This window comes from Rattus norvegicus, chromosome 11 (assembly GCF_036323735.1).
Source record: "Rattus norvegicus strain BN/NHsdMcwi chromosome 11, GRCr8, whole genome shotgun sequence".
Taxonomy (NCBI): Eukaryota; Metazoa; Chordata; class Mammalia; order Rodentia; family Muridae; genus Rattus; species Rattus norvegicus.
In genome coordinates this window covers 34,052,871-34,079,253 of record NC_086029.1, presented here as the reverse complement: position 1 = coordinate 34,079,253, position 26,383 = coordinate 34,052,871, and the positions used below count along the sequence as shown (strand labels likewise).

At 34.3% G+C, this 26,383-nt stretch overlaps 1 protein-coding gene across 2 annotated transcripts in view; it reads right to left on the bottom strand.

Moving 5' to 3' along the window:
- Window positions 1-465: 465 nt before the first annotated feature.
- Window positions 466-26,383, bottom strand: part of Ncam2 (neural cell adhesion molecule 2) — a 487,041-nt gene continuing 461,123 nt past the window's right edge. Inside the window, exons 16-18 of one of the 2 annotated variants that reach the window (NM_203409.2) lie at window positions 20,028-20,232; window positions 8,368-8,487; window positions 466-5,801 (exon numbers count right to left, since the gene is read on the bottom strand). In NM_203409.2, coding sequence (NP_981954.2) covers window positions 5,690-5,801; window positions 8,368-8,487; window positions 20,028-20,232 — 437 coding nt within the window. In that variant the 3' untranslated portion in view covers window positions 466-5,689. The remainder of the gene's footprint in view (window positions 5,802-8,367; window positions 8,488-20,027; window positions 20,233-26,383) is intronic. The other variant, XM_039088217.2, reaches the window with a different exon arrangement.

Below are 26,383 nucleotides of genomic sequence, written 5' to 3'. Positions count from 1 at the left end.
CCATTTTTACTTTGACATGTCTACTGGTGTCAAATTTTTTAAGCTTCTGTTTATGAAGTCATGTTGGTAATACTTTATTGTAGCAACAAACTTTGCAAGACTAAAATCAAATACTAATGAAAATGAGTTTTAATATCAAAAAGTAAAAAAAATGTGATATATGTATAGATTAACTTTCTATTTCAATACCCTCCTTTTAAATGTAATAATATGAAATAAACTTTCAGCATGAAGTAGATCCAAACAACAAAAACCTATTTCCCATGCTAATGAAGCTAGTATTTCATGTCTCTACGGAAATTGTTTATTTTTTCTGATATGGGTGCTGTTTTTAGGCCATAATTCTGTGATTCAAAATGATACAAAAAGGCAAGAACAATTCTTCTTCTGGCTACACAGTAATACATTTGTAAGTTCTAGACACTAAAATTTTGTTAATTACAAGCTCTCTCACTACTGATATATTTTTAGAAAAGCATAAAATTTGACACTTTATTAAAGTAAAAGTATCTTTACTATTAATATACAAATGGTGAAGAGTGACAATTTTGAAATACCATAAGCCATACTTTCAATGTCTTTCATAAATACAAAACTTCAACATTTGCAGTATACTTTTTACAGTTTAGACATATATATATGTACAGCATTTCATAGGGACATACTATATCGAAATAATAAGAAAACAGGATAGTTAAGAATACAGAATTTGAATGGAAGGTATAAGTTAAAGAAGATAAATGACTGCATGTTTTATTATTACTGATTAGACTTTAGGATTCACATACCCTCAAATGTAAGAGTTTCTTAAAATAGTTTATTTCCATGTTGATTTAGTTTTCACAGGGGTTAGAGGAAAATCCTAAACCAACAACATTTTTTGAAGATGCAGACACTTGTTTTTATTTTTAACGATATCATAATTTTACAGCAGTATGTCGTTAGCTTAAACATCTCATTTGCAAATTGAATTACACCATATCTCGGTGTTCGGGTGGTCTTCTAGATTCCATTAGGGTATTTCCTTTCTCTGCCATTATTGGTGCTAACATTTGCTTATAATGTTTCTATTCCTTGATCAGGCATTTCTGTATACCATACCTTCCAAATAAAAAGTTCATCTGTCTTATAGTTTAATTTCTCTTTTCCTCATCTTTTCTATTTGGATGTGGCAGAAACATTCCAAACATCATTGCTTTACTTATTCTCTTCCATGCAAGGCTAAAATTATACACAAAGTGATATGGGCTTTAAAATCATAAAAGAAAAAGGTAGGATATATAATATCTATTAATAATAATCATGAACAATGCCTGATCTCTAACCCAAAAAATTGTTTTGAAAAATCAAGACGATTAAAGGGACAGAATGAACTAATTGATTTAAAAATATTATAAATGAATACGTTAATAAGGAAGCATTTTTAAGAATGTTAAATGTGTTACCAAATAAATATTTACCATTATATATAATATAAAATTCAGAGATTATTATATAAAGGGAGAGATTTATTATTTTAGTAATATTGTTAAAATAGCTGCATCTACATGGGTGAACAGAAATAAAATAAAATAAAATAAAATAAAATAAATAAAAAGAATGGTGAAGCCTGGAAGAAAATTACATGTACTTACCATTTACTATTGCTAGGCCCTTTATAATATTTTCATTTATACATACAGTTGTTTCATATTAGAATATTATTAAGACCATATATATAATTTTATCTTAAATAATTTAACATCTGTGTTTAAATTTGATTTCTTAACCAACCACAATTCAATTTCAGCATATGTAAATATATCTATATGCTATTTACGTTTTCGGTAGGATATTCCAAAGTGTTAAGAGAAGAAAATTTGACATAAATAAGAAACCTCTCATTTAAAATTGATTTTCACCTCTCATGAATTGCTAAAAAACAATCCATCTGAAGGAAAAGTACATGAGGAAATTAAACTAAGAATCTCTATCATAATCCATGAAAAATAATTTAATTAAAAAAATTATTATATGCTACACCAATATTTCTTAAATTAAAAATGTAAATTTAAACTTCTTTGACTGCTTGAATTATAGACATTTTGATTTTTGTTTTTCTTGTCATCATATGGACAGTTAATATTGTCAACAGCAACACTGAGGACTCAAGTGATTGCCCTGTTTCTAAGTAGCATCTCTTGTGTTTCTTAGGGCTAATGTCACAGTTTTCTCAATATGGACTTATCATCTAGAAATACAATATAGAACAAATTAAAGTATCTTATAGATGGACTGAAGTACTTTTTGTCATAAATTAAAGTAGAGTTAAGTGTATACATATTTTTTTTGGCTTGGATTTTATGTCTAAGGAAAAGAGGTTGTGTTTAAGTTATTTTCACTGAATGTAAACACTGTCGATTTAGTGTCACATGTTTGATTAAAACATATAAACAGCGAGAGTAGCTGTAATTTTTCCTTAACAGAATGTCATGCTAATATAAAGGCACAGATACCTGTTGACTATTCAGAGAATTAAGATGATTTCAATATACAATTAGTTGCTGGAACTTGTAATTCAGTTCATTAGTAATATCTTTTTTATTTATATATATGCTTAACTCAAAGACTGAAATTCATATGACATCTGTTGGATCAAAAACCCTTAGAAAATGTTGGTTTATGTATTACTATTAAAAATAAATGTTTTAAAGACTTAATGTTAGAGATTAGTATAAATAGAGCAGTAATGCTTATTATCACAAAATCATAAATTAACCTGTTGAAATCACCATTACTAACTCAATTTAAAATAATTGAAAATTACTTTGATACACTCATTTGTGCCAGTTTTAAAAATAAAATATGCATTAAATTCAAATGTTAAAATTTCCTCTTATATGATGTCAAATAGAGACTGTAGTTTTTAAATGTTCCTAACGTTACATTTATTTGCCTCTTTGTTTTAATTGTTACAAAGTTCAAATTAACTTAATAATAATTAAATTTTTCCAGTGGGTATTGTATCATAACATATAAGTGGACTCTCAGATAGTTAAAGGTACATTAATTTTTTAGACTAAAACAGGATTAAAAATAAAAGATAATTTCAGGATTACCCATGAGTTGAGAATGTTAGATAATACTTTTCTCATTTAGAGACTTTGCAAATTGTATAATTAAGAGAATTTCTTTGAAATTTTAAATGTTTTCCAAATCAATATATTGTTATTGCAGGGTATCAATTTCAAGGATGATTTTGATTGAGCATCTCCTAGACAATTGATACCATGTGCAGTATCTATCCAAAGTTACCTAATGGCTCCATAAGATGGACAAGAAATTTAATTATATATAATTTGGTTTCTTTACATATAAAATCTGAAGCTATGATAAAATTAAAGTTTCAAATTGAGAAAACACAAACAAATATTTTTCGTCTGATTTCTCTGTTCTTGTCGTATAGCACAAACATGACAATTCTAAACATGCGAAATCGCTTTATCAGTCATACAAATTATTTTAATATCATTAGTTCAAACCCATGTGGTTCTATCCAGGAAAAAACAAAAACAAAACGTCAGTGTTCATGGCTATTGCTTCATAGACACCACTAAGCCTGTTCACTTTACACAAACAAACAAATTCAAGTATTCTGACTAGTTTTAGCACGTTTGATACAAAACAAAACAAGCATAATGAAGTACATTTTACAAAGGAAGCCAGTTAACCAGACAAACATAAGCTAAACACCCCAGGCAAATCTGTCAAGAACATGTGTTATCGCCACACTGGTCAAAGGGTTAAACTGGTCTGTTGACTTATTTTAGACACTGTTCTTATTCTCAAACAGGCACAGATCTGTGTGTGTGTTTGTGTGTGTGTGTGTGTGTGTGTGTGTGTGTGTGTGTGTGTGTGGTGTGTGTGTTTTCCTCTCTCCCTCTCTCTTCAGAATATGTCATGATGAGCAGCAAAGAGGTCCCCGTATTAATTGTTAGTCCTGAATTTCCAGCAAAGCACTGTGGCTATAACAGCGCCTTAGCATGCAGTTGGGAACACTTAGTCTAGTTGACAACTAGCATGTGAAGAACAGCATACACGGGCTCTCCTTGGATGATAAACAAGCATTTTATAAATAAAAGTATTTTGGAGTGGCATTACTATTTTATTATATTTTCGTGAAGGTACATATGAAGAGAGATTGTATAAGAGCATATCCACCTGCATTGTTAAAAGCATTCCTTCAATAAGCTATTAGAATGTATTCTCCAACACATTAATGTTGAAGCTGTTTACTTGATAACCTGACACCAAAGGTTGTGAGGAGGAGGGAGTTTTTAGAAACTTTCTAGACTCTGACTTAAGAAATCTTCAAACCCCTGCCCCTAACCTATGTATACTGATAGCCACAAATGTGGTATTTTGTTTGTTTGTTTCTCATAAGTTAAATCAAAATTCAGACTTTGACCTCAGGGAGTTTGCATAGCTTGTTAGTAACTAATATATTCTTATATAATACTTAACATGTAATATTAGAAACTTTATGTTGAATTGTTAAATGGTTGCTTCAACCATAGCTGTTTATCAAAATTCTTGAAGTAGGTTTTAAATGGATTTTAGAATGCAATGTTTTAAAAACATTAGTAGTGTTTCAATTGTTCAGGTTTTTTTCTGGCACATTTGTATGTTAAATTAAATATGTTTAACACATAATTTTATAGTCTAGTAGCCACTTTCACTTAATGAGGGACACATAATATTAACGATCATCTAAAGCAATACACCAAAATATATCTAAAATGAGTTGAAGTACTTGAAAACAACCTCATTCTTGATAAATTATTTTATAAATAAAAATAATCATGTATTTATAAATATATCAAGACATCATATTGATATTTTCCCATTTAAATTCACTTTATTTGAAGCTGAGGGCAGAAATCAATACCATTTTTACGTGTAATACATTTACTTTTTGTGTAATCCATGGTGAGTGAATATGGTATACATAAAAAGAGATTTAGGAATCTTTCTACTCTAATTTTACACACAACTAAGCTTCTTTCGAATGTGTAACAATTTTGTCCTGGTATCAATATACCTAAGATCAATGTTGAAAACGCAATGTGGCCATAAGTCGAAAGAGTTCTCCAATGATTTTTCAATTTCTAATATCTGCGAAAGGTAACTGATTGGCTCTTTCAAGCCTGGGTTCCCTGAAATTCCCCGGATGTGCCTTTGTCTTAGTCTGAAAGCCCCCACAAGAGTGTTTGCCCAAGACAAGAATCTTAAACATGCAGTGCTCTCACACACTTCCTACACATTTAGCTCACAATGCTTTCGCTCTGCCTTCCATTACAACCTAATGTTTTAGAGAGAAATGTATTTGTTGGTGTCACAGAAGACAAAAAAGAAAAAGCACTTTAGCCATCTAAGAAATTGCAGTACTTCAATTATAGAATGAAACCGAAACCCTAAAATTGGTGCCAATCAAGCCTTTATACCGAATTCTTAACAAAATAACCACCATCACCACAATAACAGAAGGAAATGGGCTGTGGCAGGAGGGGTTGATCGTATGTATATGTGTACAAGCTATTCCAAGCTAGACTTTTCCCTAGAAATTAAGGTCAATGGAATAGTTTTGGTCATAGTGTCACTGCAATCCAAATACTCCTTGTGGTGCTGACCGAGTTGCTGAAACTTGTGGTTATGCCTTGATGTCATCTTCTTTAGACTGGATGATGTCATTAGACACTTTAATTTCTATAGTTTCTGCATTTAAAACTTCTTTTCCATTTTCTTCTTTTAAAGGCAATTTTCTGCAAATTAACAGAGATAGCAAACTCAAATACTAGGTATATAATTTAAAACCTGCTTCTCACCATTTCAAAAAAAAATTGTTGAGTGAAGCCTGCTATATTTATTACAGAGAAAGACACAAACTTATTTTAACACTTATTTTATTCATTGAGATAATAATATAACTACATTTTCTCCTCTTTAGTCCTTCCTCCTAGACCTCTCTTACAGTTCCTTTCCTCTCTCTTAAATTCATAGTCTCCTTTTTTCCTTTATTGTTATGGATTTATATGTATCAAAGAACATATTTTGAAACTCAAACTACTCAGTTTGTATAATGTTCATTTATGTAATGTTTGAGGAATTATCTTTTAAGTAATTACATAATTTATTGCACAGTAGCCTAATATAAAATAATTTTTATTTCCAATTAAAAATGTAATGAACAGCAAAGTGTATATGAAATGAAGTATTTGTGAATATAGGTGAATTTAATTGTTTATCATGGGTTAATTTAGATTTGATATTCAGTTTAAATTAAAAGTAAAGTTGTTATGAATTATTTAGAGTCTGAATTCTGATCTGTGTCCACTACCTTATCATCTCTAATAATTCTTAAAGGAATACCAATTTATGGTTGGTACACCACTGCATTCACTTAAAAATTATGTGAGTTAATATTATTTGGAAATTGACAGAGACTAGTGTTATTTAGGAAATCGTTTCTTATATTTTACTTTACATATATGTTTCTTTGGTCTTTTCAGATTATTTTTCTTATTTTATATCACTCATAAATGCAATGTTTCTGGTTCTGACAAAGAAACACATTGTTTTTTCACAACCGATGGTTTGCCTGTCTGTATCTCTGCTTGTGTCTCCCATTCTAACAGGGGCCAGAAAAATGTGCAATGATTCCTGGAACTGGAATTGTAGAGCATTGAGAGGAATCATATGGGTGCTGGCTGAGAACAGAACCTGGGACCTCAATAAGAGGAACAACTGATCTTAAACACTGAACCACCACTTCATGTCCTTGTTTCTTTATCTCTGAATTTGAGGTCGGTTCACTAAATTTTAATTTGACAAGATTGAATGATAATTCTCCATTTTACATCTATTGTAACATTCATTAATTCAGTGGTCTGTCTGATGTATGCTTTCTTGGGAAATAATACTTCCTCCCTCGATAAAGTGACTATATCTAAATATTCACAAATACAACTTCAGCCATATTTAATTTTATCATTATAGAGAAGAAGTAAATTGCTAATTTATTTCCTCCGAACTTACTTGCAACTTGGGCTATATTTATGACTGAGGATAATAAGAATTTTTTCATAAATATCTAAGCAATTATGTTAAAATTAATTATGAAAATCAGTGAGGTTTGGTGTAGTTAGTCAGAAAGAAAGGAGCTCAATACTGCAGAAGACAAAGAGAAGAGAGAGTGAGGGGCCAAAGGACTTGCCTGGCAGTGAATCCTATGAGAGACAGCACTAACCTGCTAGTCAAGGTGGCATGACCTCTAGAGTGGAGTTTAGGCCTTACTGGATTTGAAATGTGATCCATAAAAAGATATCCATTCCTGGTATTATGAATTGTTTTAAAAATGGAGGCTGAGAATCTATTAAGTCTCAAACTTGAATGTATTATTGATATTTGGCTAAATTTTAAAGTTTTTATACTAAATATCTGTTTTTCTATACTTAAAAACATGTTTTAATCCTTCTTTACATGAGTTGTGGTTAATCCAGAGTCTCAGAGATGCTCAAGATGCTGAAATATATTAGTATCAACCATTCGAAGACTCATAGAACATAACACAAGAGGAGTGAAAAGAAAATTAACTTAAAATACATTTTTAAATGTTTTCTTTTGGCAATTTTGACCATTTGATTTGATAAGAAGATAGCTGTCTGACTTGGTCCAGAACAATTCTGAGATTATCAAAAGTCTGTCATGGATTAGAGGCAAGCTATAACAGGCAATATATTGTCCTGCTAAACTATTGATTCCTGATGAATTATGGGGCAAAATTAATTCTGTTGTATAATCATTGATGAGTCCATTAAATTCCAAAGGAGAGTAAAATGCCTGGTCACAAGAAGGCACATGTTTAAAATCCAGTCAATCTGAAAACGAAATAGGATCATAGATCCAATAAAAGTAGTTAAACAGGGGAAAGATAATGACAAGACTGGGAAGATGACAGACACTAGGTATTAAATAAATTATATAAGATTTGTTTATGAAATAATTAAAGAACATGGTTAAATTAGTGTAAGAAAAATAATTTCTTTAATAATAAACCAGGCATATTGCAAGGTTTATCAATATTCAGTGTAGCAAAGGATTTCCTGACACCTATGTATTTTAGTAAAATTCAGTTATATTTTAAAGTGTAAAAAATCACACTTTCAAGGGAAATATTTTAAAAAGGCCTTTAAGAGTCAAACAACATTTAATAAAAATCACAAAATATTTCCCTTAATAAAAATGATACTATTGATATTACAATTAATTAAAATCTTTCACTACTTTACTCTTACTTCTCCCCACATGCGAGCATTTGTAGCTACATACTCAGGTTCTGTTAGTGGTGTGGTTTCATTTGGCTCATTTACTGGACTCCCGTCTTCATGGTTAGTGATTCTTTCATCCTCTGTTCTCATTTCCACTATTGGTTCTTTTGATCCATCTTTCCTAAAAGGATATATGAAAATATTTAATTTTTCTATATAGTCAAACATGTTCATGTGTGCATATAACATATACAAACACACACAAACAGACACACATATACATGTTCATGTTTAACACATTCCAACAAATCAAACATTGAACATTTTTTCCTTTTAAATTGAAACTTCTATGACTTTTTTCCTAAGTAGCTAGAATGAAACAATGTAATCTCATTTTATCTTATTTATTATAAATGTTGGAATTTTGTTTGTTTGTTTTGGTGTTAGGCAAGGTAACAAACATCTGTAAGTCTACCACTAAGGAGCCAGTCAGGAAAACTGTAAAATTGAAGCCAGTTTAGAATACAGATGATGGGGAACTGACCCAGTCTCACAACTCTCTGTACCCCGATTCTGTGGGAGAGAGAGCTGGACTCTTAGAAGTGTGGACAGTCCTGAGAGGTCAGGGGAGACCACCACTTCTGCTAAAATTACTGGCCCAAAAGGAACCCACCAGGAGCCCTCTGGACACGGGAACTTAGGAGCAGTCAAGGATAGGATCCCTCTGGTCTCTGCCTTCACCCACAGCTGAAAGCAAGTTGCCAGGAGCACTGACAGACCTGAGATTAGAGGTAACACCACCACTTGTGGGACCTTCCTGGAGCCCTCAGAATCCAGAAACCCAGGACCAGTCTGTAGCAGGATGCTTCTGGTTTCCACCTGCTCCTAGTGCTGACCTGGTCCTCTTGTTCTCTGTACCCAGATCCCCTGGGAGAGAACTGACCTCTCAGAAGAGTGAAAAATCCTGAAAGCACGGAGGAGACCATTTCTGCTCATATTCCTGGCCCAAGACGAACCCAGCTAGAGCCCCCTGAATACAGGAACACAGGAAAAGTCTGGAACAGGAACCTTACTGCTTCTGCTTGTGCCCAGAGTTGTCCCTGTGATACAGATCCCTGTACCCAGATCCCACAGGAAGAAAGCCTGTCTTCAGGAGTACTGACACACAGGCTTACCAGAAGGTCAAGCCACTGTCAGAGACAGCAAGACCAGCTAACACTAGAGAAAACCACGTGGCATGAAGCAAGCACAGGAACGTGAGCAACAGAAACCAAGACTACTTGGCATCATCAGAGCCCAGTTAGCCCACCAAAGCAAATAATGCATATTTGAACATTCCAGAAAACCAAGATATGGATTTAAAAATCACATCTCGTCATGATGAGAGAGTACTTTAAGAAGGACATAAAAAATTCCCTTAAATAAATATAGGACAACACAAGTAGACAAATAGAAGCCCTTAAAGAGGAAACACAAAATCTCTTAAAGTATTATAGGAAAATACAACCAAACAGGTAAAGAATTGAACAAAACCATCCAGGATCTAAAAATGGAAATAGAAGCAATAAAGAAATCATAAAGGTAGACAACCATGGAGATAGAAAACCTAGGAAAGAGATTAGGAGACATAGACACAAGCATCGCCAACATTATATGAGATAGCAGAGAGAATATCAGGGACAGAAAAATACCATAAAAAACATTGACCAACCCATCAAAGAAAATATAAAGCATGAAAAGCTCCTAGCCTAAAACCTGCAGGAAATCCAGAACAAAATGAGATCAAACCTAAGGATAATAGGTATAGAAAATAGTAAAGATTTCCAAATTAAAGGTCCATTAAGTATCTTCAACAAAATTATAAAAGAAAACTTCCCTAACTTAAAGAAAGAGATGCCCATAAGCATAAAAGAAGCCTACAAATTTCAAATACATTGAACCAGAAAAAAATTTCCTCATGTCACATAATAGGCAAAATACCAAATGCACAAAACAAAGAAATAATATTAAAAGCAGTAAGGGGAAAATGTCAAGAAACATATAAAGGCAGACCTATAAGAAGTACAGCAGACTTCTCAACAGAGATTAAAGCCAGAAGATTCTAGGCAGATGTCATACAGACACTAAAGGAACACAAATGCCACCTCAGACAATTATAGCCAGCTAAACTTTCAATTAACATAGATGGCGAAACCAAGATATTCCATGACAAAACCAAATTTGCACAATATCTTTCTACAAATCCAGCCCTACAAAGGATAATAGATGGAAAACTCCAAAAAAAAAAAAAAAGGAGGGAAACTACACCCTAGAAAAAGCAAGAAAGTAATCTCCTTGCACCAAAACCCAAAGAAGAGACACCCACATACATAATTCCAGCTCTAACAACAAAAGTAACAGGAAACAACCACTATTCCTTACTATCTCTTAATATCAATGGACTCAATTCCCCATAAAAGGACATAGACTAACAGACTGAATATGGAGAGGACCCAACATTTTGCTACATATACAAAACACACCTCAGTGACAAAGCAGACTCTACCTCAGAGAAAAAGCCTGGAAAACAATTTTCCAAGCAAATTGTCCCAAGAAACAAGCTCAATTAACCATTCTAATATTGATTTAAATCAACTTTCAACCAAAGGTTATCAAAAAAGATAAGGAAGGACACTTCATATTCATCAAAGGAAAAATTCACCAAGATGAATTCTCAATCTTGAATATCTAAGCTCCAAATGCAAAGGCACCTATATTCATAAAAGAAAACTTATAAAAGCTCAAAGCACATAATGCCCATCACATTATAATAGTGTGAGATTTCTACATCCCACTCTTAGCAATGTTCAGATCATGGAAACAGAAACTAAACAGAGAAACAGAGAAACTAACAGAAGTTATGAACCAAATGGATGTAACAGATATCTATAGAACACTTCATTCTAAAACAAAAGAATATACCTTTTCTCAGGACTTCATAGTTCCTTCTCTGAAATTGATCATATAATTGGTCACAAAACAGGCCTCAACAGATACAAGAAGATTGAAGTAATTCCACGCATCATATCACATCACCACGGACTGAGGCTGGTCTTTAATAACAACAGAAATGACAGAAAGCCCACATACACATGGTTGTTGAACAATGCTCTACTCAATGATAACTTGGTAAATGAAAGAAATTAAAGATTATTTAGAAATTTAATGATAACGAAGGCCTAACATACCCAAACTTTCGGACACAGAGAAAGCAGTCTGAGAGGAAAAACTCTTAGCTCTGAGGCTCCATTAAAGACACTGGAGGGAGCATACACTAGCAGCTTGACAGCATATTTAAAAGCTCTAGAACAAAAAGAAGCAAATTCATCCAAAAGGAGTACTTGGGAAGAAACAATCAAACTGAAGGCTGAAAAAACCAAATAGAAACAAAAAGAACTGTACAAAGAAACAACAAAACAAAGAACTCATTCTTTGAGAAAATCAACTAGATAGATGAACTGAGCCAGAGACAGTATCCAAATTAACAAAATCAGAAATGAAAAGGGAGACATAACAACAGAATCAGAGGAAATTAAAAACAATCATCAGATCCTACTACAAAAGCCTATATTGAACAAAACTTGAAAATCTGGATGAAATGGACAATTTTCTAGACAGATAACATGTACCAAAGTTAAATCAGGATCAAGTAAACCATCTAAACAGTCCCAAAACTCTTAAAGAAATAGAAGCAGATATTGAAACTCTCCCAACACAAAAAAAAATTCCCAAGACCAGATGGGTTTAGTGGAGAATTCTATAAAACCTTCAAAGAAGACATAATAACAATATTGTTGAAACTTTTCCACAAAATAGAAACAGGAGGAATACTACCCAATTCCTTCTTTAAAACCAAAACTATCTTTATATTTATACCACACAAAGACCCAACAAAGAAACAGAACTTCAGACCAATCCCTTATGAATATCTATGCAAAAATACTAAATTAAATTCTCACAAACCAAATCCAAGAACACATCAAAGTGATTATCCATCATGATTAAGTAGGCTTCACCCCAGTGATGCAGATGTCCAATATACAGAAATCCATCAATGTAACCCACTTCATAATCAAACTCAAAGAAAGAAAAAAAATCACATGGTCATCTCATTAGATGCTGAGAAAGAATTCGACAACTTTTAATACCACTTCATGTTAAAAGTCTTGGAACGATCAGGAATTCAAGGTCCATACCTAAAAAGAGTAAAAGCAATAAACAACAAACCAGTCACAAAAACAAAGTAAATGGAGAGAAACTTGAAGCAATCCCACTAAAATCAAGGACTAGAAAAGGCTGTGCACTCTTTCCCTACTTATTCAATATAGTCCTCGAAGTCCTAGCCAGAGCAATCAGACAACAAAAGGAAACCAAGGGGATACAGATTGAAAAGGAAGAAGTCAAAATATCACTATTTGCAGATGATATGATAGCATACTTACATGACCCCAAAAGTTCCCCCAGAAAACTACTAAACCTGATATACAACTTCAGCAAACTGGCTGGGTATAAAATTAAGTCAAACAAATCAGCAGCCTTCCTCTACTCAAAAGATAAACAGACTTCGAAAGAACTTAGGGAACCAACACCCTTCTCAATAGTCACAAGTAATATAACATACCTCTGTGTGACTCTAATCAAGCAAGTGAAAAATCTGTATGAGAAGGACTTCAAGTCTCTGAAGAAAGAAATTGAAAATCTCAGAAGATGGAAAAATGTCCCATGCTCATAGATTGGCAGAATTAATATTGTAAAACAACCATCTTGCCTAAAGCAGTATACAGATTCAATGCAATCCACATCAAAATTCCAACTCAATAATTCATTGAGTTAGAAAGAACAAATTGTAAATTAATTTGGAATAATAAAAAAACCAAGCATAGTGAAAACTATCCTAAACAATAAAAGAACTTCTGGGGGAATCACCATCTCTGACCTCAAGCTGTATTACAGAGCAATAATGACAAAAAACTGTATGGTACTAGTACAGAGACAGGAAGGTAGATCAATGGAAAAGAATTGAAGACCCAGAAATGAACCCATGTATCTATGGTCACTTGATCTTTGTCAAAGGACCCAAACCATCCAGTAGCTAAATGATAATACTTTCAACAAATGGTGTGGGTTCAACTGGAGGTCAACATATAGAAGAATACAAATCAATCCATAAAGCCCTGTACAAAGCTCAAGTCCAAGTGGATCAAGGACCACCACATAAAACCAGATACACCCAATTATAAGGACAACAATACCAACCAACCAGAGCACCCAGGGACTAAAGTACTCTCCAAAGGATACACATGCACAGATCCTTAGCTCCAGCTGCATATGTAGCAAAGGATGGCCTTGTTCAGCACCAATGGGAGAAGCGTTTGGTCCTGCCAAGGATAGAACCCCTAGTGGAGGGGAATATCAGACTGGGGAGTGGGAAGGAGGGTGATTTGAAAGGGGGAACACCCTTAGAGAAGAAGGGCTACGGAGATTGGATAGGTGGCTTAAGAATGGGAAATCGGGAAAGGAAATATCATTTGAAATGTAAATTAAAAATATCCAAGAAAAATAAATTAAAAACAAAAAACAAACAATCCCCCCCAAAAAAACAAAAAAACAAAACAAAAAAACGAACAAACAAACAAAAAAAAAAACAAGAGAGAAAGCTGGGAAAAGCCTGGAACATATGGATACTGGAGAAAATTTCCTGAACATAACACCAATGGCTTATGCTCTAAGATATAGAATTGACAAATGGGACCTCGTAAAATTGCAAAGCTTCATTAGGACAAAATGGAAACCCACAGATTGGAAAAAGATCTTTACTAATACTACATAAGGTACAGGGCTAATATCCAATATATATAAAAAACTCAAGAAATTAGACTCCAGCGAATCAAATAACCCTATTTAAAAATGGGGTACAGAGCTAAAGAAAATTTTCTCAACTGAGGAATATCGAATAGCTGAGAAGTACCTTAAAAAAATGTTCAACATTCTTAGTCATCAAGGGAATGCAAATTAAAACAGCCCTCAGATTCCACCTCAGGGTAGCTAAGATCAAAAACTCAGGTGACCACAGATGCTGGTGAGGATGTGGAGAAAGAAGAACACTCCTCCATTGTTGGTGGAATTGCAAACTTGTACAACCATTCTGGAAATCAGTCTCTAAATTCCTTAAAAACTTGGTCATAGTACTACCTGGGGACCCAGCTATAGTACTCCTGGGCATATACCTTAAAGATTCTCCAACCTCTAACAAGGTCACATGCTCCAATATGTTCATAGTAGTCTTATTTATAATAGCCATAAGCTGGAAAGAACCCAGATGTCCTTAAACAGAGAAATAGATATCTAAAATGTGGTACATTTACACAATTGTGTACTACTCAGCTATTAAAAATAATGACTTCATGAAATTCATAGGCAAATGGATGGAATTACAAAATATCATTCTGAGTGAGGTAACTCAATCATTAAAGAACACACATGCTATACACTCACTGATAAGTGGATATTAGTCCAAAAGCTCAGATCACACAAGATAGAATCCACATTCCATAAGAAGCACAAGAAGAAGGACGACTAAAGTGTTGATGCTTCATTCCTTCTTAAAGGGGAGATATCACAGCAGGAGATACCGAGACAAAATTTGGACAGAGACTGAAGGAATGGCCACTCAGAGCCTGCCCTACCTGGGGATCCAGCCCATATACACACAGCCACCAAACCCAGAAAATATTGCTGATGCCAATAATTGCATGCTGACAGGAGCCTGATAAAGTTTTCTCCTCAGAAGCTCTGCCAGAGCATGACATATATAGATGCGAATGCTACAGCCAATCATTGAACTGAGAATGGGTTCCCCATTGGAGGAATTAGAGAAAGGATTGAAGGAGCTGAAGGGGCTTGCAACTCCATAAGAACAACAATACCAATGAACCAGAGCTCCCAGGGACTAAACCACCATCCAAAGAGTACATGTGGACAGACCCATGGCTCCCGCTGTATATGCAGCAGAGGATGGCCTTGTTGGGCACCAATGGGAGGAGAAGCCCTTTGTCCTGCCAAGTCTGGACCCCCCAAGTGTAAGGGAATGTCATGGTAGGGAGGTGAGAAGGAATAGATAGTTTGTGGGGGAACACCCTTATAGAAGAAGTTGGATGGGTGATAGGATAGGAGGTTGATGGATGGTAAACCAGGAAGGGGATAACATTGGAAATGTAAATAAAAAATATTCAATAAAAGAAATACAGATGATGGACATGTTTTCAGAAGAGAAGAAACAAAGAAAATTATATTGAAAAGGTTGCTTAGCCTATATAAATTTAAGTAGTAAATGAAATATTTGATTAACCAATCTTTATTATATGAAGATTTTCTTGCCTAAATAAAATAAAACAAGCACAAAATATTTTAAATAATTTGATGTATATCAACATGGAAACGATGGAACTCATGAATTTTACAAACTTTACAATCTCACAGATTCTCTGGTTCTCTGGCTTGAAATGCATGTGCCTAAGTGCATAGTTTGTGTGTGGACTCATGAAGATCTGATTGAATCTTTAAAAATGGAAAAGGGTTATAAGATTATCTGAGAGATCCTAGATTGGAGACAGATGTTGAAATTTTAGATCAACCTATAGTCTTCAAAGATGTTTTAACATCAGAATAGAAATCAGGGAAATGTGTTAGTTGGTGAAGAGCTGTTGTCTATATTTCCTCAGGGCATGAAAGACTATGGGTTAGATCATAATTAATAAAGAACTGAACTGAGTAATGTAAAGAGAACATCCTGTTCTATGCATCATCTCTCAATTAAAAAGCCTATGGCTTATGGCTTATGCAAGAAGTAGAAGGTGAGATATATGGGAAGGGGAAAGAATTCTTCGATAGAGCCTGGCAGAAGACTTGTCAGGTAGAAGTGATGACTCAGACACCAGAAAGATAGAATGCAGAAGATGAATTAAGCTGATGCCCCTCTTATTTGCATGGGGACAGCTCAAAAAACTTGGCTAAAAAAAGGATAAATCATTCATCAGACTGGCAGATTGGAAAACCTTTATGCTAAAATGACATTTGCTGAAGGACAGATGATTAGCACAGCAGGCATGAAGGATCATCATGTCAACAGATCTTCATAAGGACATTTGGACTGTTAAATTTAAGATTTTTAGCTTAAATCCAAAAGGGGGATATAGAGAAATTTAAATTCACTATCATGGCTACTCTGGCAAGGAATCACATCCAAATACCTAGGTCTCTGTGATCTGGTTGAATATAGACTTATCCATACGCAGTTTTAATTTCTAACAATGAAGGTAAAGCTAGTTTGTACAAAAAAAATTAGCCATGTTTGAAAGTAACATCTAAATGAGGTGTATGTATAGTGACAAACCAAGGATCTCTTCTTAGAATCATGCAATTACCTAACTGTAATTCCCTATAAAATCAAAGTCATAAAGAAGATCACATACTTTCAATATCACATGATATTCATTCCCATTCCAAAATGTCATATTGAGAAACTACTGGAGCAAAGCAAGACCAGAAAACCAGCTGGGCAAATGCCAATCTCTTTATTTCTATGTATGATATAAAAAGCACTTGTCATATCTCTCTTTTAACCTTTGTTGATGGGATTGAGCTTCTGACTCCTAGGTTGGTTCCATTCCACATTATTAACTTTCCTCAGCAGGTATCCCATAGCTCTCACATCTTTAGTATCTTGGGGTATCCAAGAAAACTTCAAATTTACATGTCCAGTGTTGGGGATGCATACATGATCTTCTGGGTTCCTCCAAACGACTTGGATCACTTCTCCTGACATATCTTCTGTATCACACTAGTCTCTAGTGGACTCCAAGCCACCACTGCTGCTTTTCTTAGGAATCATTTCATGGCCCTGGCATCTCAAATTAGCTGGCACCTTCTGCTTCAACTAGGCTTCAACAATAGCCACACAGACTTTCTTCATGATGCCAAGTCCAAACTTTTTTCCATGACCCCTTCAGTTCTGGACCATCAACTGCAACTGCGGCTGCACCTTCAGCAATAGCCTTCCCTGGCCCTTCACAGCACCACACCTCAGCTGCTGTACATGACACCTTTATGCCATCAAAATTAGTCCCACCTTGGTGATTACTATACATTACTAAGTCTGGTTAAACATGAAGTATAACCTAGGATATCTTTGGAACACAGCTTCTCTGCGCTCACAGAAAACACTTCCCAGAAGATTTTACCTCAGCGATGCTTGTTTCTTTTTAATCACAATTAATTTCTTAGCTCCACTTATGCAGCATCAATTGTCCCAGTAGTTTCCTCTATTCTTGACTCTAAAACGAGAGCCACATGCCCAAAGTTGCCAAGTTCTGCTGTTTCTGGTGCTGGAACATGGTTCCCTTGTTCTATTTTATTATTGCCAGCTTTCTTTTTTCCAATTCCTTTACAATATAGGTATATTGGGCCATCCTGGATCTTGCTGTATAGACTGACCTTGTTCTCAGGATCTACAGGGCTCTGTCTCATGAATGTAGGGATTATAGGTATGTATGACTATGCCTGGACCTAGGCTTTGCTCTACTTGTAACTTTCTCTATACCAGGCAGACCTTGAACTCAGAGATTTGGTGGACTGTCCCCTAGGATTAAAGGCACTTACTACCATGCCTTGATCTAATCTTTTCATGGCCACTATTCCTCAAATCCAGGTCAGAGGCTAGTGTTGTCATCCATATCTGAATTGTAGTTCATTCCAGATAAATGTTCAAATGAAAACAATAACCAAGTGATAATAACGTCTAACATAATATAAATATTCTTTGTTCAATAACAGACACATAAACAATGAGCTTAACTGGGTGGGATCTTGCCTCAAATTTCCCACGGCCTTAATCTGTTTATTACTTACTTGTAACCTTTTATTACTTGAACCATAATTTTGTGTTACTTTTACTCTTTGCTACACTTAATCAAAACAATCTTCATGAGATAAACCAAAGGACAAAGTCTATGCTCTGCTTTTCTGACACTTCCTTTGTCGATGCAACTAATGGAGATCTCTTTAACTTAGCCTCGGTAAGACTCTTCATTAAAGGTAAAAAAATCCCTATTGTTCAACAAAATATAACAAAAACAGTCTCTAGGCCAAATACTAAAATTCTCCTTTGAATTTATTTGAGCTAGGTCGCCACAGTTCAAAATACACTCAGGAAAAATGCTTTCTGTGCCTTTTCCTATATGGCCTATTAGCCCCATTTAAACTGATTTACAGAGTCCAAGACTCCACATTCCTCAAAACAAAAGGATGGCCAGCAATATTCTAGTCCCTGGTACCACTTTCTGACTTAGTTAGGGTTTCCACTGCATGAAGAGAGAGCATGATCAAGGGAACTCTTATAAAGGACACCATTTTATTGGGGCTGGCTGACAGTTATCAGAGGTTCATTTCATAGTCATCATTTCACAAAGCATGGCAGTGTCCAGGCAGAATTGGTGCTAGAGAAGGAGTGAGAGTTCTGCATCTTGATCCAACTGCAGCCAGAAGACTCTCTTGCAGCTAGGTGTGGTAGTCACAAGCTTAAACCCCACAGGTACACACATCCTCCCATAATCCACAGCTACTCAATCAAACCCACATCTCATTATAGTGTTACTCCTTGGGTCAAGAATATTCAAACTACCACATTATTGATAAACAGCATGTGTAAGTTTCAGTCAGCAATGCTGCTGTGTAAATATAATTTAAACGTGAAACTACTGAGAAGAATCAGCATTCCAAAATCAAGGGCATGGTAAGTTGAAATAGCAAACAGAAATAGAGAAGTTTTGTGGGTTTTATAGAAAGCTTATTGACGACTTTTATTTTAAGTCTTTCAAAGCAGAGTCAAGAACTATAAAATTATAAAATTATGGTACATTAAATCTAAATTTCTATGTTACTGCATGACATTTGACATTCAAAAGATTCCAGATGACTATGAGGATAAGTAGAAAATAATATATAATCAATAAATAAAATAACAGAAAATTTATAAAATAACAGAAATTAAATGTAGAATGCAATTATTTTGTGGAGTTTTGAACTAATTTAACCACTCAAGCATTTTTCCCATGGTTATATCCCATCAAATACATACTTAATTAGAAAAACAAAAATCGTGAATTGGGATTTTACAGAAGTAAAGTGAATACTGACAAAGTATCAGCTAAAGAATTGAATGATAAAAGAAATTATCATAAATTTCTACAATGAACTATTGAATATTTAAGAGTATGCTATATCTGTGTAATACTGACAAATTCCACGAACAAAAGTATGTTATAATTTATATTCTGAGAGTAAATAAGGAAAATAGAAAACATAAATAATTAAAATATTATATGGATGGGAAAGTTTAACATGATTGTTTTTTGAATTCCTTATTCCCATAATATTAAAATCATTGAGAGACAGCATACTATTATGTATGTACACACACACACACGCACATGTACACACGCACACATAGACCTGTGTGTGTGTGTGCGTGTATGTGTGTGTATTATAGGGATGAGTGTAAACTATAATATTTGTAGTGCATTATAGTTAATTGCCTGATGTGGTATAGAAGTCATCCCCAAACAATGCATGCGAGTTGTACTTGCCTTCCTCTAATGGGAGGTGGTGCTGGTGTCCAATACTTACAGGTAAGCTGCTTTTCCTTCTTCAAGTTCTTTACTTTTTCCACTGGAGCCACTCTTTTTCCCACACATTCTTCTGGTGATGCACATTAACAACCCACATTGTCGAATGAAGAAGCAGCTGACATCTGTTACCACAAGGATTAGCAAAAGGGCAGCGACTCCAAGGCCAATGATGGCTCCGAGGCCTAGGCCATTAAAAAGTGTGTCTTAAAAAAAGAAAAAAAAACAAAACTCCATAAAATCTCCACATAACAAAATATCAAAATATAGAGAACTATTATAAAGGAATTTCTAATAAAACATACACTCAAATATAGGTAAAGAAATCATGTAGTATTGAAGGGCAAATTAATTTCTTCATTATTGAGACCCATTGTCAAACTAGCAAGCCATATTTTAAGGAAGGATATATTAAAAAAATTATTTTTCAAACTTTCATTAGAAAGACAATAGTAACTTGTTTTCAATATAGTTGTCAATTCTCTGTATTGAAGAAAGTACATATTATCATATACTGAACTATACCAGAAAGTCAGTCCTAGTCAATCCCATTGTTAAAATAAAACTATATTATTTTTATTTGAGACGGATTTTGTAAGTGTTCAATGTGATTCTAGTTGGCATTTAGACTAAAACTTTAATTGGATGACTCCACGCACTCTTCTTTCACAGAGACACACTTTTACATACCTACTATGAATAATTTTGAAATCATCACTTCAGAAAAGGTGGTTACTTTTGTTTTTGCAGGTAACATTTTAACTAATTGCAGGCATAATACATTTGTGATCTAAGACTGATAGTCTTTATTAGTTGTTATGTTATAAGATAAAGTTGTGAGATAGACCTCTTTTCTCGGCCTTGGTTTGTGGGTATGCATACTCTGTCTATGAAAGGGTGATTAGGAGGAAGAGAGGGTATGGCGGGGGGGAGGTAGAAATATTAAGGTACAGCCAGTAATGGAAACAAGTCAATGACCCTTTATCTGTTATGAAATAGGAAAAGATTATACAATCATAGTAGTGTAAAAAGATACTGAGTCCCATAGAAAGTTAATTGCATATTGTATTATCTACAGGAAGGAGACAATGTGACTAACTCATACATACTTCTAATTATGCATATTAAAATATTCCAAGAATTGTATATGACATTATAAAATTATACATATCTTTATGCATAAAAGCATATTATTACCATAAACAAATATTGAGCGTTTTTCCATAGTTACTATGAGGCAAAAAATGAAAGATATAGATGCTTCTTTAATATATCATAGATTAGGCATAAAGCTGAAATTTTGTCTTTAAAAATCCCATATAACCACTTTGAATTGCTGTACATACCCCGAAAACCAAATTTCTATAAAGAGTAGAAGAGGTTCACTTGAGATAAGACATCACATCTCATTTAAATTCTCCTCACAGCTAAACAAAACATGTGGCAATAAATTCTACAGATCAATGTTACTGTGCCAGCTGAATGACAAGAGCTCACACATTCCTGGTCTAATGATAAATTACTGCTTCAGACTGCAATCTATAGCATCAGAAGTCAGAAAATCCCTGTTCCAAACACTGTTGTATCACATATTTATAAGTTTCACATTTTTTCCAAGCCCAGGGTGCTTCCTTATTTAAATGAAGGCAGTTATGCAACAACTATAAGAAAACAGCAGAAAGGAATTTAGAAGAGTTCTGTGAATATATTAAAAGATCCTTTAATGAAGATTTAACAATTAGCTTTTATTGTCTTTGTTGACATATCACACTCTAAATAAATGATAACACATCCTTTGTGGTTAAACTCAAACTAAGCTGCTATTGTATCTCTGCTCATGGTAAACCAAAGCAACATGGAATTTCTTCTTAAATAATGACTACTATTTTGAAGTTTTACAAAATTTCTGAGGCGGCCAGGTTAGATTTTAATAATACATTTTGTGTATGATTTTTATGTAAGTTTGACTAAACAATGCATTTAATATTTACATTTTTCATATTGTACAAGATTGTTTCATATATTCAAGGTTGTATAATAGTAACTGTAAAGAAGAAATATTCATTTATTTCTGTGCTGTCAATGTACCTCGATGCAATTTTAATTTTTATAATTTGTATTTTAATGCAGACATAAACACATTTATATGATGACATTGTGATTTGAAGACTACCGTGAATTCAAGGTACTGAACAAATTCTTTTACAAGTTAAAAGTGACTTAACCTTTAGAAAACTGGAATGAAACAAAAAAATTCATCAAGTATTTGAAATTAATATTCTCATTTTTGATAATTTTATAATGTCATATTAACTTTTGATTTCATGGGTCCTACAAGTACCCATGAGTTTCATTAAAAAATGCATCACATAGGAAAATCAAATTTCTTTATATCTACATTTACCAAGGTAAAATTGAGGTCCAAAGACATCACTTAACTCCAAAATGTTAGAATTGTTGATTAAAGATATCTTACAGTCTTCCCCCACCCCCCCCGGAACTGAGGACCGAACCCAGGGCATTGCTCTTCCTAGGCAAGTGCTCTACCACTGAGCTAAATCCCCAACCCCTATTTTACAGTCTTTAACCCCCTATCCCCAGCACAGTTTTAGCCAGTTTGTTCCATGCCTGCTAGGTATTTCATGTTGTTCCTATCATGTGCCTGCCAGTCATTGGCAAACGGAAACGATTTGACTCAGAACAAGGACATGGTAAGTACATGTCCTGTTTTTTTCTGTATGTTTTGAATGTTCTGTATGAGGTTTGCTAGTCTTAAGAAATCCCACAAAGGTTCATGTAGGACCCATGAAATCAAAAGTTAATATGAACTGTTATGGTTTGACTCAGAGGACCAGCAGGAGGAATTTTCTGCATCTGAATATTGTGGGTTTTGTGGCTAACATTGAAGAATGCTACCAGAAGTTACATTTTATGGCTCATGCTCTGCTATCTAAATGTTCTGAAATTCCCCTGTTTACTACATGTCCACCAACCCTCTGACCGCAATTGAGACCAATCTGCTAAAAAGTTGATAATGCTTTATCTAGTAAGCTAAAATATAATGTTGCTACCCTCCTTGCAATTTAAACATTTGAATCTCATTTTTCCTGTAAAAAGCCTGCTGTGTGAAATGTTTGATGACATAGTTCAGAACTGTCTATGTTCTGACATGTTCCCACAATTTTCCCTGATCTGACCAGTAACCTTTGTTCTTTCAAGTAGTCATCCAACTCTCACTTAGAGAGTTATTCGTTGAGTTTGCAGATTGATTCATACACAACAAACCCTTTTAGTGCGAAGTTTTAATCTAAATAATTGCAGAAGCCAACATTATATTGGATTTCAACACAAAGTTAGGAATTATGTAGACTGCATATGTTAGTTAATATAATATTCTTAGAAATATATTTATTTTTCATTGTTCTATAACAGTTGACTAAAAATAATTTAATAATTAATTAGGTTCAATGGAAGAGTTTAAATTGCATAGCATGCTTCTGTCATAAGCTTAGCTTGTGCTGAGTTTTCATACTATTTCTATAAAAATGAGATTTTGCTAGAGGTGTAAAGATCAAAAATTTAAATGTAAAACCCTAAGTTGCTATTTTGTCTTGTAGTTTATTATGCAAATCAAGCAAGAGAAGTGACAGATACTTTCTGTGTTATATTTTCTATCTATATTGCTCCAACTCTAAGAAACTTAGAAATTAGACAACCAAACCAATATCTTCCCTAAGTTGTTCCATAATTGTGTTTGTGCTTCAATCAAACAAAGGTCAGAACAAAGAAAAAAGGAATTCAATTCAATTTGTTTTATACATGTCACATATTTCTATTATACAAGACATCCATTGCTGAAACAGTGAATTATCTTGACACGAAGTTTATTACACTTGACAGCATGTGTACTAGTGTTAAAACATTGTTCTAATAGATTCAAAGTAGCCTTACTTTTTGACTCATTATTTAGTACTTTATTCAACTTTTTTCCTTTGTGTACATTTATTTTGTCATAAGTTTATTAAAAATTCTTTTAGAAGTTGACAAGCTTTGATAATGGCATAGAGAACAAATTCTATGCCTTAATTTAGACAACCATTACTATTTTCTTCAAAGAATTTTCTCAGTGCTGCAATAAAGTAGGTTAAAGGTACAGCAAATAGAAAAGATATTCACATCCCTGTTGTTTTTCATTGTGATATTCTATAGACAATAGCCATTGTTCTCATATTACAGATAAGTCTTTCTAATTCCTGGGTATATATTGTTGACTAATCAAACTAGAGTAACAAACTTCTAAATATTAATTGGTAATCTTGGTATTGACAGATAGAGATACACATGAATGTCTATGTTTTATGTAACAGAAGATATTGCAAATATAAACATGAGGTGCATATGCCTTGTTCTTCAGTGTCTATTGAAGAGTAGAGAATATGTCATATTTCCTTATCATGTCCAACATAAATCAACTTAGTTGCGATATTGAGCAATTCTGAATGAAGAATACAAATTCATTGAGGATTTTATAACGTTCTGTTAAAATACAGCCATTACACATCAAAACTCCAAGTGTGCACTGTCTAGAAATATCCTAAAGGACACAAAGGTTTTAAGTGTTCTAGAGAGAGTTTTATAAGCTATGCCATAAGAATATTAAAATATGTCTTCTTTAGGAGTAACTGCAAGCTTGAATTAAGTGAAATTTAAATAGTGTGAGAATATCTCACTTTAGGGTCCAAGGGGTAAAATGAGGTAAAGAAACTGAGCCTGAAACAAAGTCTGTAGCACCGAGCTTCCTCTACAGAGTGCTTCATCCTACTGGTCCCCATCGAATGGCTGTGGCCAGGCAGCACTGAAGCCTAACCTTGGGGCAGCAATAAAAAAATAAAAGAAAATGAAATAAGATTGAAGAAAATGAAGACTGCCCACTCCACTAAAGGCAGACATGGTGTAAAATCTCCAGGGAATAAGTGGGTAATGGGAATTTATATAATAGGTGTAAGATAGGTGGGAAACACTTGAGAATGTGTACATTTAAAAGAAAGCAGAATACAGATCTTTATGAATAAAGAGGAAAATTCCAGAGTCCATGTGTGATGCTTGGGAAGCTCTCTTGTTCCAGGGAGAGAGAATGATAACATCAAATCCAGTTTAAAAAAAGCCAGAAAGTCTGCACTGGTCTTTCAGTAAGAACTTTTTTTTTGCCTTTAGTTATGGATTAATTTAATCTACTTTTATTGAATATTTTATGTATTTACATTTCAAATATTATCCCCTTTCCTGCATCCCCCCTCTCTCATACCTTTTTCCCCTGTTTCTTTGAGGATGCTTCCCCTCCTAACCACCCTCCTCAACACCTGACATTCCCCTAAACTTGGGAAACAAGCCTTCACAGGACAAAGGGTTTCTCCTCTCATTGATGTACAACAAGGCCATTCTCTGCTACATATGTAGCTGGAGACATGTGTCCCTCCATGTGTACTCTTTGGTTAGTGGTTAAGTCCCTAGGAGCTCTGGGGGATCTGGTTGATATTATTGTTCTTCCTATGGAATTGCAAACCACTTCAGCTCTGTCAGTTCTTTCTCTAACCCCTCCATTGTGGTACCCCATGCTCAGTCTGATAACCATCAGCTGCAAGTATCATCATATGTATTAGTAAGGCTCTGGCAGAGCCTCTCAGCTAACATCTATATCAGGCTCCTGTCTGCAAGCACTTCGTAAGATTTTCAAAAATTGGACTGCAGGTGTCCAAGTGGAGAAATGTACAAGAGAGCAACAGTGGCAGGAGACTGGATAAGACTGCTATTGAAGTAAAAAATGAACTGCCCAGGACAGCAATCTTACAGATTCAGCCTTCAGGCAAATATGGGGTACCGCAGCAATGATCCAATGGGTTTAGGAACCACCAAGATGTTGAAAGAATTGGCATCATATACCACATACTACTAATTTTTCAGCCATATGAGTTTGAAAATAACAGAGAACTACTGTTTTAATGCAAGATATGGTATAGACAGAGTGTGAGCAAGGAGTTTTGAGAGGCCACAGCCTAAGGTGTGAAGATGATGCAAAGTCACAGTACAGATCCAAGATTTTAATGGTACCAGAGTGATGAGACATCTATTAACATGTGCTGCAGGAAGATGTGGACCCAGCAAAAGAAAGAACATCTGTGATGCAGGCATTAGATCTGGAATGGTAGGTCTCTTTTGGTCCTTTGCCAATCAGATAGCTTTATCACAAAACCTAGATACTAGAATTAGAGATAGCATATTTGGTTTATCTTTTCTCGGATGCATTTTGATCATGCATTTGTCTGATCAGTCCTTGCTATTCTCTAATTTGTACGTTTG